We start from the raw sequence: 14,081 nt of genomic DNA, 5'->3' as shown, positions 1-14,081 counted from the left end.
AAGGCTGAGCGCCAAAGAATTGATGCTTTTGAACTGTGGTGTTGGAGAAGACTCTTGAGAGTCCCTTGGACTGCAAGGAGATCCAACCAGTCCATTCTGAAGGAGATCAACCCTGGGATTTCTTTGGAAGGAATGATGCTAAAGCTGAAACTTCAGTACTTTGGCCACCTCATACGAAGAGTTGACTCATTGGAAAAGACTGATGCTGGGAGGGATTGGGGGCAGGAGGAGAAGGGGACAACAGAGGATGAGATGGCTGGATGGCATCACTGACTCGATGGACGTGAATCTGAGTGAACTCCAGGAGTTGGTGATGAACAGGGAAGCCTGGCATGCTGCGATTCATGGGGTCGCAAAGAGTTGGACATGACTGAGTGACTGAACTGAACTGATTGATATTAAAAGAACTAAGTCCTTAATTACGTCTTTGATATTATCTACAGAGCTGAAAAAATGTATGTCTTTGTATGCAGCAATTAATGAAACATTGATTAAAGTGACATTTATTTCCATTAAAAAAAATAAAGACATGGACAATCTTGGAAATTTTAGAGAGACAGTTGGCCAATCTCCATGATTTAAAATCAGGAATCACATCTGCCATTATCTGCCATCTCTGGACATTAAGCAGATAATGAATTTTGTCCCTTTTCTTCATTTTAAGAAAAATAAATAAATATGAGACAAAACACATTCTATCATGTATACTATCATGTAAGAATTGAATCGCTAGTCTATGTCTGACGCAGGATACAGCATGCTTGGGGCTGGTGCATGGGGATGACCCACAGAGATGTTATGGGGAGGGAGGTGGGAGGGGGGTTCATGTTTGGGAACACATGTAAGAATTAAAGATTTTAAAATTAAAAAATAAATAAATAAATAAAAAATAGGAATAAAGGTGAGTTCCTCTCTCTAAGGGATATGAGAAAATGAAAATGATTGCAATCCTCTGTTTGATTCAGAAATGAAATAACAATAACAGATCCATGAATAAATGCTTGTCACAGCTCTTCTATTAGAGCTTGTTAAAAAGGAGAAATGTCACACTGATTGGTCTATCCATGTAAGGACAGGCCAGGATAAGCTGCTTTCCCAAATAATTCCAGCCCTAGCCATTGATAACACCTGGAAACAAGCAGTTACTCTCAGGAGTTATACTGTTAATGAACATGAGGTTATGGAGTCACAGAAGGGCAGGCCTTCTGATGTTTTCTATTTCTCCTTCATCTTTTCTCTCCTCATTTAAACAGAGGAGAGAAAAGAAAAAGAAATTCTATGCCTCACCTTGTAGAATGTCTTGAAAATGACTAAGAATAATTTAAGGAAAATGATAAACAAAAAATGCAAGACAATCCCTCAGTTAGGGGACTTTGCAAGCTGTAGGTAGAAATTAAAGGAAGAAGTAGACCAGTAAATGTGAACACCAGGGCCAGCTCAAAATCACAGTGTCACCAAGAAGCTTCTGTCTACAATATAGTTTACATTTGGCTTTATAACATATGCCTTCAAATAGCCTTGATGAAGTATTTAGTCTTAGTTAACTACTGAGAAAACTGTAGGGTAATGGCCTTTTAAATATCCAACAAGCTGGGACCAAAATATCCAGCTCTGCATGTGTTACCTTTCAAAATATATCTTTGGGAATCCCATGGTCAAGGCACTGAACATTCTCCATGAATCTGTCCTTTCATTAGGACAATATCACAGATATCAAAAGAATAGCTGTCTTACAAAATTAACAATACTACCTGACCCCAAATGATATTCTCTTTGTGAAGAGAAATGGTTTAAAACTTGGAACTGAGAGGAGGCAAAAAAAAAAAAAAAAGATTACAGATCTTATCAATGTCATAAAAGAGGATTTTCGAACAAACTCATCCAAGGTTTATCAAATTCTCTGGAACACACCTTTGTTGAACTTAATGTTTAACATTTAGGGGCCAGTCTTGTGAATTTGTAGAACACTGGGTAAACTGAAAATGATTTTCATCCAGTAAGAATGTAAGTGATATTCATAGACACACAACTCAGAAAAGATTAGAGTTTGGTTGCCCTGTATCCAATTTAGCAAACTGATTTCAGCAGTCTTTTCTTTCCAGGCTACATGAACTATACACCTTGCTATCCTCCTGGTTCCCACATTAAAAAGTTAAATAACTTGTTGACAAGTGTTCATCATACATTTTCATGAGAGCCATATTTTTAACTTTTTGAAAGTATACCATGGTTTGAATTTAAGTTTCATGAAGGAGAACTCATATCTGGCCTTAATTAAATATTTGTTGCTGGGGTTCAGATAGCTCACATGAAAACATTTCATTTCCTTTGCCATTTCCAATATCTAAGAGGTTTAAGTCCACTCATGATTGTTCTGGTGTTTTTTTTTTTTTTTTGAAGCCTTGCATTATCACAGCTGATGCATTAACTACTTTCCACAGTTACCTGTCTTAAGTATCAGACTAATTTCCCGGACTCAAATTAATAATTGATTATAAATATCAACTTTTCAGTTCAAATGTAATGCTAAAATTTTTACAGTTTTCTCGATGCTCCCTTAGGTGAAGAAGGTTTTTTCTAGTAAATTACAATACTGCATGCAATATCTAAATCATTTTAAAGTGGTAATTGTGTCTCTATCAGAGTTTAATCCTTTATAAAAAGGATGCCCCAAGAAGGCAATGGCACCCCACTCCAGTACTCTTGCCTGGAAAATCCTATGGACAGAGGAGCCTGGAAGGCTGCAGTCCATGGGGTCGCTGAGGGTCGGACACGACTGAATGGCTTCACTTTCACTTTTCACTTTCATGCATTGGAGAAAGAAATGGCAACCCACTCCAGTGTTCTTGCCTGGAGAATCCCAGGGACGGCGGAGCCTGGTGGGCTGCCGTCTATGGGGTCGCACAGAGTTGGACACGACTGAAGCGACTTAGCAGCAACAGCAGCCCCAAATTAACTCTCACCATTCCTCTGTAGGGTGGAGACTGGACTCTATTCATCATGGAAATGGGAGAGTAATACTTTTCATAAACTCATCTGCCTTTGAAGTTTAAGTAGCATTTATTCACTACAAAGTGACTGAATAATAGTACCCTCTAACAAAGTGAAATTTATCAAGAATGCTTCAGAAGGGAGATTTCTTTTGAACGTTTTCTCAGAAAGAACTGGGTTGTATAAGCAGTTTACACACACCTTCTACCTACAGTTCTAAAGGACCAGGATTTTGAATGCGTATAGTCCTCGTTTCCAAGGTGGGGGTGGGGCAGCGGATGAGGCAGGCAGGACTAAAAGATAAGGTTTCATAAAACTCAATACTCCATGACTCTCTTCCTTATAAATCAAAAATTTTAATATTCAACCAAATTCCATCAAATGTCATAGGAAAAAAAGTAGAACATTCAAAGTAAATTTTAACAACTAGAAGAAAATGTACATGTGGATTCTTGCTTACCAGGAAGCAATACTTGCTCTTCAGGCTTAATTTCGACATGTGTTCTTGCTTCTCACACCATAATGATATAACCAGGGGAATTTTTTCTCTAAGCTACAGTGACTCTTATTCATGGAGGAGCTAGTCCCATTATAAAGGAGAAGGGGCTATATTTTAAAAAGAAAGAAAGAAACAGATAATAAAAACACACTGTGTTGAAATTACCTGGAGGGGAAATGACAGTAAAAATAAAGTGCCAATTTGACCCAGAGATCAAAACTGCCAAGTTGGAGAAGCTCACATAACCATCTTGAGTTTCTGCGTGAGTACATCCTACAAACAAACACAAAACCAAACAGTGAATGTTAGTTACCTACACTAGAGCAATTTCTTCAAGTAATCTCTGTAGACAGGCAATTGGACAATAAAGAAAAAATTAATTAAAAAGGTTACTAAATCCATCAGGCTTCTCTTAGGCAAATCTTGAAATCAAGTAAGTCAAGACAGAATAATAGTGAGTGAAAGTCACTCAGTTGTGTCCAGCTCTTTGTGACCCCATGGACTGTGGCCCGCCAAGCTCCTCTGTCCATGGAATTTTCCAGGCAAGAATATAGGAATGGGTAGCCATTCCCTTCTCCAGGGGATCTTCCTAACCCAGGGATCAAACCTAGGTCTCCCGCACTTTCAGGCAGATTCTTTACCACCTGAGCCATCAGGGAAGCCCATAATAATAGTTACAACAGCTAACATATATCAAAGTTCACTCTGCCAAACATCAGGTATTCTATTCATCATTATATACAAACTACACAACACCACAAAATATACTATTATCTACAGTCTAGAGATTAGGAAATAGGCTCAGAAAACATTAAATTACTTGGTGAGAAGGTTATAGGTCAAATCTGCCTGATTTCATAAAGTTTGTATTCTTAGCCACTATTGGGTAAGAATACACCACTTCCCAGGTGGTGTAAGTGGTAACGAACATGCTTGCCAATACAGGTTAGACATACGAGATGTGGTTTCAGTCTCTGGATGAGGAAGATCCCATGGAGGAAGAAATGGCAACCTACTCCAGCATTCTTGCCAGGAGAATTCCATGGACAGAGGAGCCTGGCAGACTGCAGTTCATAGGGTCACAGAGAGTCAGACACGACTGAAGCAAGTTAGCATGCACGCATGCATTTTATTATTAAATGTCTCTCAAGAAAGAAAGTCTATTATCTTTCTTGGCGGTCAGTTTCTAGGCTTTGCCTCTCTTCTAGTCAAGGGATCTGTAGTTTATGTGGTGGCAGAGTGAGGCCAATAGATTAGGAGCACAGCTATGCATCAGATCAGGACTGATAAAGACTACCCTCTTCAGCAACGTGTATTGTCTGCACTTTGGTTTCTCTGAATAAAATGCAAAAAGGAAAGCTTACATTTTCTAACAATAGGCCATCCATTTACAAACAGAAAGAAGGAAACTAAGCTCCAGATCCCATTCACAATTCCATGAATTAGTCTTCTGCCTCCACTACCCTCAAATGACTTTGCTAATTAACAGCTGCTCCATTTCAGTTTGGAAATGTCACTGTGATTATTGGTATGATGGACAATGAGACAGGAGAGTGGTCCTAACGTTTAAAAATTGGTTTGAGATCTTTAAGGCTGAAAGATATCATAAAGATAGAATATGCACAGTGTTAAACATTTTTCAATTCGATTGCTCAATCCTTTTCGGGAAAACATTGTCTTTCCTCATCAATTTTGCAGAGCTAACTAAACTTCCCTTTTCAGAAACATCTTTTCCTTCATCTCTTCAGAGTCCCAAAATAAATAAAAATGCCCAGAAAAATGGAAATAAATAAGCCAAGACTCAAATAAATGATAGGCGCCCAAGATAAATGCCGTTCATACTCTTTAAAACCTATATGCATCAAAATTATGGTCAATAAACTCTTGCAAACAATGAACTGCAGAGTACAGATGTTCAACATGAAATCGTTTGCTGCAGTTTTTCCTTTGACAAACATCCTTATTGTTCCCATCTTTGGAGGAATACAAAGCAGCATTTAATCAAAATATGTCCGGCGAGCACAGTGAGTCTGCCTCATAGAACAGCCGCCAAACTGCCTAATGGAAAGTACTTTAGCTCCAAATGGGCTTGCTTTTGTGTTAAATACCAGCTTGCCTCAGAGATCTCTACAAAGATTCCCATATATATCTATGATATTCTCAGATTTGAAGCATATGTGCCCAAAAGCGTAGGCAGTTTCTGCCAAGTACAGTACATTACTCTGGGGTTCACCATATCTCTGGAATGATAATTGTAAAATAGACAAATGTCATTGACAGGCTCCCTGATCAAGCTGGGACTGGCTGAGGGAACCTGGGAGAAGATGAGGTGCTGGGTTTGAAGCAAGATTGAAGTTGATTACATGATTTATCAGGGAATGTTACTTGAATGTGATTCTGTAAGGAATAGGGGTTTTTTTTTTTCTTTTTTTAAAAGTTTTTTTATTTTTTTAATTTTAAAATCTTTAATTCTTACATGTGTTCCCAAACATGAACCCCCCTCCCACCTCCCTCCCCATAACATCTCTGTGGGTCATCCCCATGCACCAGCCCCAAGCATGCTGTATCCTGCGTCAGACATAGACTGGCGATTCAATTCTTACATGATAGTATACATGATAGAATACCTTTTTAGTCCAAATTCCACCCCCACCCATTCCCACAACTATCCATCTTACCCTTAGCTATCTATACTAACAAACTATTACATTATTAATGTTGAGTTTTTTTAATATTAAGGACATATTTTTCTATAATGAGGATCTATAGTTAAATATCAAAGGGTCTGAAGGACCTAAAATAATTAACTTTGAGTATATAAATCTACAGGGCTTCCCAGGTGGCACAGTGGTAAAGAACCCACCTGCCAATGCAGGAGATGTAAGAGATGGGGGTTCGATCCTTGGGTGGGGAAGATCCCCTGGAGGAAGAAATGGTAACCCACTCCAGTGTTCCTGCCTGGAAAATTTCATGGACAGAGAAGCCTGACTGGCTACAGTCCCTAGAGTTGCAAAGAGTTGGACATGCCTGAACACACACACAGCACACGTGTATAAACCCACTGTTTTGTAACAGCTAATAATCTTTTTTTTTTAACTGAAGTCAAGGATTGACTAAGGTCAAAGAACATGAAGTCAAATGGCAGAACAAAAGGTTTAGGCTAGACATATAGATATGATTTTGTTGTTAATTTATTTTTCTGCAGGAAATACTTAAGTTAGGTGGTCTATGCCAAATGGTTTTGGTTCCATTTTCTCTGGAGTTAAGGGAAAATAATTCATGATGGTGTTGAGACATATTCTCAATAATTGAAATAAACTGTTTGGTGATGTGGTTATTTCTATAAATAATTTTTTTCCTATTTCATGACATTCACCCACACACACATACTGTATGCATATTAGACACCCAGACCATTCCTCAGATGTTCACATTGAATCTCCAAACAAGGACAATGGTGACGATACTGATCCAGGGGAGCTGGCTCGCTTGAGCATGACTTGGTGTTAATACAAACACATAACAAATGGTTTAATGCCTTATTCATTTTGCATGATCCGGTATGATTCTAAACAAGTGGGTGAGGATATCCTTGGGATAACTGAAAGAAAAGTAATGCAGAGTCTGGGGTAGTATGAGTCAGGAGTGGGGCACAGTAGAGTATAGAGGCTGATTAAGGTACAGTGGACAAGTAGGTATGAGGTAAGGGTAAGGCATGGAGTGTAAGGTACTGGGTACAGGTATAATGTATGAAGGATGGCAAGGTACATATTTCATAGGAGGCGTGAGGATGACTCAAAGCCAGGGTAGAGCAAGAACTGTAAAATCAGAGTCATTCTTGGAAACCAGCAATGTTGCAGATAGGCAAATGTTTAAATTGGTAAATGAGTTGTTTACAAGTGTGTAAAAGCATTACAGAACACTCAAACTAATATAAATGTCCTAACCCATATGGTGTCTAACTGCATTCTTCTGTGTGTGGATATCCAGTTTCCCCCAATACCATTTGCTGAAGAGACAATTCTTTCTCCATTGTATATCCTTAATTCCTGTGTTGAATATCAGTTGGCCATAAGTGAGTGGATTTACTTCTCAGCTCTCTAGTCTGTTCCATTCGTCTATATGCTTATTTTGAAGCCAGTATCATACTGTTTACTATAGCTTTCTAATATGCTTTAAAATTAGGAAGTGGTGACTCTCATTTTGTTCTTATTTTTCAAGATCATTTTGGTTATTTAAGATCTTCTGCAGCTCCATAAAAATTCTAGAATTGCTTTTTTTCTATTTCTATAAGAAATATTATTGAGATTTTGATAGAGATTAAATTGAATCTGTAGCTCTCTTTAGGTAGTATTGACATTTTAAGCAAAATTAGACAAGTGAGATTACATCAAATTTAAAATCTTCTGCATAGTTAACAACTGAATGAAAAGGCAACTTATACCATGGGAGAAAATGTTTGCAAGTCATTTATCTGATAGGGTGTTAGTTTGCAAAATATAAAAGAAACTCTTAAACCTCAGTCACCTAAAAACTAATAACCCAATTAAAAAATAGGCTTAGATCTTGAACAGACATTTCTCCAAAGAAGACCTGTAAATGGCCAACTGCTGCTGCTGCTGCTGCTAAGTCGCTTCAGTCGTGTCCAACTCTGTGCGATCCCATAGACCGCAGCCCCCCCAGGCTCCCTCGTCCCTGGGATTCTCCAGGCAAGAACACTGGAGTGGGTTGCCATTTCCTTCTCCAATGCATGAAAGTGAAAAGGGAAAGGGAAGTCGCTCAGTCGTGTCCAACTCTTAGCGACCCCATGGACTGCAGCCTACCAGGCTCCTCCACCCATGGGATTTTCCAGGCAAGACTTACAGGCATATGCAAAGATGCTCAACATCACTGGTCATCAGGGAAATACATATCAAAACCACAATGAGATATCATCTCACACCTAATAGGACAGCTATTTTCAAAAAGGCCAAAAGACAGCCAAGTTTTGGTTTCTAGCAAGTTTCTAGGAGAAATTAGAATTCTCAAGCACTTTGAATGATAATGCAAAATGGTGTAGCCTTTATGGAAAAGAATATCAAGGTGCCTCACAAAATTAAAACTAGAAATACCACATGATCCATCAGGCACACTTCTGGGTATTTATCCAAAATAATTAAAAGCAGGATCTCAAAGAGGTATCCCCATTTTTGTTTCAGTGCTATTTATATTAGCCAAGATGTGGAAATAGTCTAAATGCTCACCAACAGATGAAAAAAAAAAAAAATATATATATATATATACACACCCACACACATATATATAGGCTTCCCCAGTGGCTCAGATGGTAAAGAATCTGCTTGCAATGCAGGAGACCCAAGTTTGATCCCTGGGTTGGGAAGACCCCCTGGAGAAGGGAATTCCATGGACAGGGGAGCCTGGAGAGCTGCACTCTATATGGTTGAAAAGAGTCAGACATGACCGAGTGACTAACACTTTCACACACACACACCACACACACACACACACACACACACACACACATGCTACAGGTATGACAAAAATGCTCACCATACCTGCAAGGCAGATGGCTCCTTAAACATTTCCTGTCACTGTACTTTTTAGAAGACACTGGCATTGTACACTGGTGGTGGAATTTTTTTTTTTCCTCCAAATTATCAAAGATACTGAGTATTAGTGACTTTGTTATGAATCCCCAGTGGTTGCAAACATTTTTGGGCAGATGCATTTATAGCGGGTCTCCGAATGTCACAAGTACCTACCTCTCAGCACAGAATCTAATGTCCCTTCCAGGGAAACCGAAATGACCCAAGGCTCTGACGGGGGCCCCAGGGACTCTACTCTCCGATTCTGGGGGGAAACAAAAAAGGAAAAATAGGACTCAGAAGAGAATTTTGTGAAGTTAACCAAAAAAGAAGAGGATTCGGACAGAATCTTTCATATACCACACATTCATGAGGATAAGCAAAGGAAAAAATAATAAAATAAATAAAATAATAAATATTCTTTGCCATGTTAAGAAGAATATATCAAATAATTGTATCGTGAGAAGGGAGATTATTGCAAGAAAATTTGGGGCAGGGCAATGAAGAGGACAAAGGAAAGCTAAGTTTACAGAAAAGGAGATTGACACTGCTTGCTGAAGGTTAATAAGATAGGAATCCACCCATGACATTAGTAAGTATAGAAAAGATAAAATCCAAGGACTTGGACACTGAAATTAGAATGAAGCATACAGAAGCCTCTTATTGATATTATACTTAACCACATACAGGAGAAATCACTTAAAATAACATAGAACTATAATGTAATGGCATAAATGCCTTCACCAGCATATGAAATGACTTCTTCAGATATAGATCCAGCACTTTGGGAAGGACAGATTTCTGAGAAGACACCTGAGACCTACTGTAAGAATTTGTTTGGAGTGAAAAAGTATTTGAATTCTACTCTTATCCATACTCATATTCTGGACTTTTTACAGAAAGTAGAAGGAAAGCAAGCTGTGCAATGGAAGGAAAATAATGAAAGTAGTTAGATGTTCTAAGTGCACCAACTGTCACAGGGTGGGTGTTCTGTACACATGTATTATGATGATGACGGAGTCTGAAACATGCTCCGAATACAATATGGTATCCGGCTCCAAGTAAAGATTGTTACCTGTGCACAAAGTACCTGCTTATCCAGAAAAACAAGCTGTGGTTGTATTGCGAGTTCTTTTCCCACTTCTCCGTCTGAAGGCTGGACGAGGACTGAAAGACTATAAGGCCGAATATATATCAAGTTCCCAGTTTTGAAACTGCTTGTATTTCTAGCACATGTTAAAAAATAGAAAAGAATCCATGCCTCAGATTTCAGATATCATACCACTGTAGTAGCTATTTTTCATAATACACCATTACTAGTGAAAAGGTTTGCCTTTGTTTCTAGAAACTAAATAATACACTGTATAGCAAATGTGAACTTACAGCCAAAGAATAATTATTTATTTACTTTATATGTTTGCTTTGCCATAGGAAATGATGAAATAGGTGTCTGAGGGGTGGGGTGGGAGACCATATATTATGAACTTAGATTTAATCACAATTTATTAACTCCAAAAAATCTCAGTGAGGCATCATATCAGACTAAAACACTTAGAAGGTGGGGATATTTTGTAAGTATGCTAATAAACCAGATTTCCCCCAAAAGGATCAGATTTTAGTGCTTTTCCATGGTATAAATACATTCATCCTGGTTGATTCTGTGGGTACCAAGATGATATCACCACAAAGAATTGGGAAGAGATGCCTGGGAACAACCTCCCCACACAACTGCTTCACAAAGACTCAGTTCAGTTCAGTTCTGTCGCTCAGCTATGTCTGACTCTTTGCGACCCCATGGACTGCAGCACGCCAGGCTTTTCTGTCCATCACCAACTCCCAGAGCTTGCTCAAACTGATGTCCATCAAGTTGGTGATGCCATCCAATCATCTCATCCTCTGTCGTCCCCTTCTCCTCCCTTCTCCAATCTTTCCCAGCATCAGGGTCTTTTCCAATGAGTCAGCTCTTCACATCAGGTGGCCAAAGTATTGGAGCTTCAGCTTCACTATCAGTCCTTCCAATGAATATTCAGGACTGATTTCCTTAAGGACTGACTGGTTTGGTCTCCTTGCAGTCCAAGGGACTCTAGAGTCTTCTCCAACACCACAATTCAAAAGCATCAATTCTTCTGCACTCAGCTTTCTCTATGGTCCAACTCTCACATCCATATACGACTATTGGAAAATCCATAGCTTTGACTAGATGGACCTTTGTTGGCAAAGTAATGTCTTTGCTTTCTAATATACTGTCTAGGTTGGTCATAGCTTTTCTTCCAAGGAGCAAAGACTATCTCATTTAATCTCACAACAACCCTTTTGTATGCATAGTCTTCACAAGATGCTTGCACAAAATAGAATCAGTAACTGTAGAATTCATTGATTAATTGATTTCAATTGAATGAAACCCTCAGGGAGAAAAATATTTCTTTTTAATTAATATACGCTGAGCACTTACCCTGTACAGGTACTATTCTATGCATTCCACCTATAAACTCATTGTATCTTTAAAATGACACAGTGACAGACACTTTTATTTACACATGAAGAAACTGAGGTCCAAAAAGACTTAAGTAGTTTGCCGAAGGTTTTAGAAACAGTAAGTGTATGACCAAAGTTTAGAGCTATATTGTTTTTTACCTCTTTTGAGCACATTAATTGCTGATGTGACTTAGCAATAAAATGGAATAATTATAAATAAAATAGTTACATAATTCATGATATATCAAAGCATCTTTTTCCCAGAGCTTTGGAATTTTTGAAGACCAAGATAGCTTTATTAAATGAACATTATAGGTTATATACCTATTGTCCCATTAAACCTATTGTGTATTATGCATCAGAGGCATGCAATAGAGTTTTAACATTTAAATGGAGATATATAGACATCATTTATCACATATATTACCCTAGTATAGGATAATAGATTACTCTCAAAGTATCCTAACTCAGGTCTAACAAAACTTTGATTAAAAAAAAAAAAGCAGGTAGTCTACCCATCTTCAATTAAATGCTTGTGAGTCAACTACTTTATTTCCTAATCTATTCTTTTTTCTTATGTGGGGAGATAAAATATTCATTTTACATGGATGGTGTATGTGAGGCAAAGGTGACAATTAGTCCTCAGAAGAGGAACAGTGGAAGAACAAATATGGAAGATCAAAAACTATTTAGTTTCTCTAGGGAACAATTTCCCTCTCCCTGGAGAATCCTGGCGAATGGGGGGTAGGGCATGCGTGGTCCTACAAACCCCTTTGGTCACCTACCAGCCAAGACCATGACCATCACTCACTAGGAATTCAATATGCACTAGTCTGATCATTATTTATTACTTTGCTTAGCCACAATGGGTAAGGGTCTTAAAAAAAATTAAATCAGATTTTTAAAATACACGCTATTCATTCCATGGCTCCCAGGTTATTGGAAAATTCTACACTGTTCCCAAATTCTATTTCTTCCCTTGCCTTTTCTTAAATGCTTTCTGATGCAAGACAGGATGCAGGCTGGCTGTGTAGGTTAAAAAAGCCAAAAGACTCCATCCAAGATCCTGACATAAGTACATTGATGTCTAGAGACAGAGGGATGGGAACCAACTGCCTGAACACTTGCTAAAAGGCCTGTCCCTGACACATTTTTAAGTTTATTGTGAGCAAACATCTCTGATTAAATGTAAACAGCATCCCACTGGAGGTCAGAGACTTGCAGCTACAGCATATCCCAAGGTAATACCACTTTAAGCTTCACATAAACTCTTAAGCAGTTTCTAACCTAAAACCTGACCGTAGGTGGTACAGTTTTTTACGATATGTTATAATAGTGCAATAAATCTGTTAGCTTAAAATCGAATCTCCGTGGCCTTTTAGAGAAATCATCATTAAATGCAGGGTCTTGTTAATGATGCCATCGAAGTGAAATTGTTTAATCTGCTAGGGGGGTGAAAGGTCACCAAATGAATTTTTTATAATACATCAACTTGACACGCAATAGGGAAAACTGTAATAGATAAAAGCAAAAGAAAAGGGCACTGTCTTCTTCTGATAGGTCAATAGCAGCCAAGAGAGTCACTCATCCACTTTCCTTTCACGATGGGGCTCCTTTTGCATTTAATATGGACACCCAATTAATACCCCAGCACCACAGACAACCTCATTTTAGGTGACTTATAGCAATTTCTCCCCCTTCCCTGAAATGAAAGTGATCACAATACATCATAGCATTGTGCGAATTAACGTTAATTGATTCAAGTTACCAAGCAATGATGGGCCACTTATATAATCTAGGCGTTATTGGGTGCTAGAAGGGATGGAGGGAAGATTAGATTCCAGTGTCCGTTGCTGTGACGACGGGAGTCACCTGATGCCTTGTTAGACAGTTGTAAGGTTCTATTGCTGGCCCCAGTGGGGTCGTCAGTAAACTGGAGTGATGTCCAAACATCATTATACGCTGCTCCGATATTAAAGCAAAGGGATTAGCAACTTATTGCAAGCAACCTGGATTTGTCATTGTGCTGTCGTTATCCAATTTCCAACCACTAATGTGACTGTAGCCTGCAGGCAGAAGGACCTACAGCCAAACTTTAAAAAATGGGGGAGGAAAGTTCCCTCCAATCCACCCAGTTTTAACCACTATTTAACAGGTTCCAATACCAGTCAGGTATGTGGAAGAATTTTTTTCCCTTCAATTCTTTGGTGCAAGCTAAAAGAGAAAGACCAGGAAAACACAGAAATGTTCCAGTTCAGAGATTACCACTATTCACTTCGACTCTTGGTTTTCAATCTGCCAGATCTGAAACACATACCCTACAGAAGAGGGGACTGTCTCTATGTGCACGGTAAGCTGAGCAGACAAATAAATCAATCCTATTGGTGCAGGTTGGCTCTGGGAGGTGAGGAAGGTGAGGGCATTGGAAGTACTTCCTCACTTCCTCTTCAACCTCTGTCCCCTCAAAGTTACTGAGTCAGGTTCCTCTAAAAGAGTTTCATGTTTTGATTAAATGTTTAAGGATGTCCTGA

General features: G+C 38.7%; 1 protein-coding gene across 1 annotated transcript in view; it reads right to left on the bottom strand.

Moving 5' to 3' along the window:
* Positions 1–14,081, bottom strand: part of PKHD1 (PKHD1 ciliary IPT domain containing fibrocystin/polyductin) — a 448,252-nt gene that overhangs the window by 20,792 nt on the left and 413,379 nt on the right. The window contains exons 61-63 of the mRNA XM_052647828.1: positions 10,166–10,301; positions 9,253–9,340; positions 3,656–3,763 (exon numbers count right to left, since the gene is read on the bottom strand). Coding sequence (XP_052503788.1) covers positions 3,656–3,763; positions 9,253–9,340; positions 10,166–10,301 — 332 coding nt within the window. The remainder of the gene's footprint in view (positions 1–3,655; positions 3,764–9,252; positions 9,341–10,165; positions 10,302–14,081) is intronic.

This window comes from Budorcas taxicolor, chromosome 11, assembly GCF_023091745.1.
Source record: "Budorcas taxicolor isolate Tak-1 chromosome 11, Takin1.1, whole genome shotgun sequence".
Classification (NCBI taxonomy): domain Eukaryota; kingdom Metazoa; phylum Chordata; class Mammalia; order Artiodactyla; family Bovidae; genus Budorcas; species Budorcas taxicolor.
This window is presented reverse-complemented; position numbering and strand designations above follow the sequence as displayed.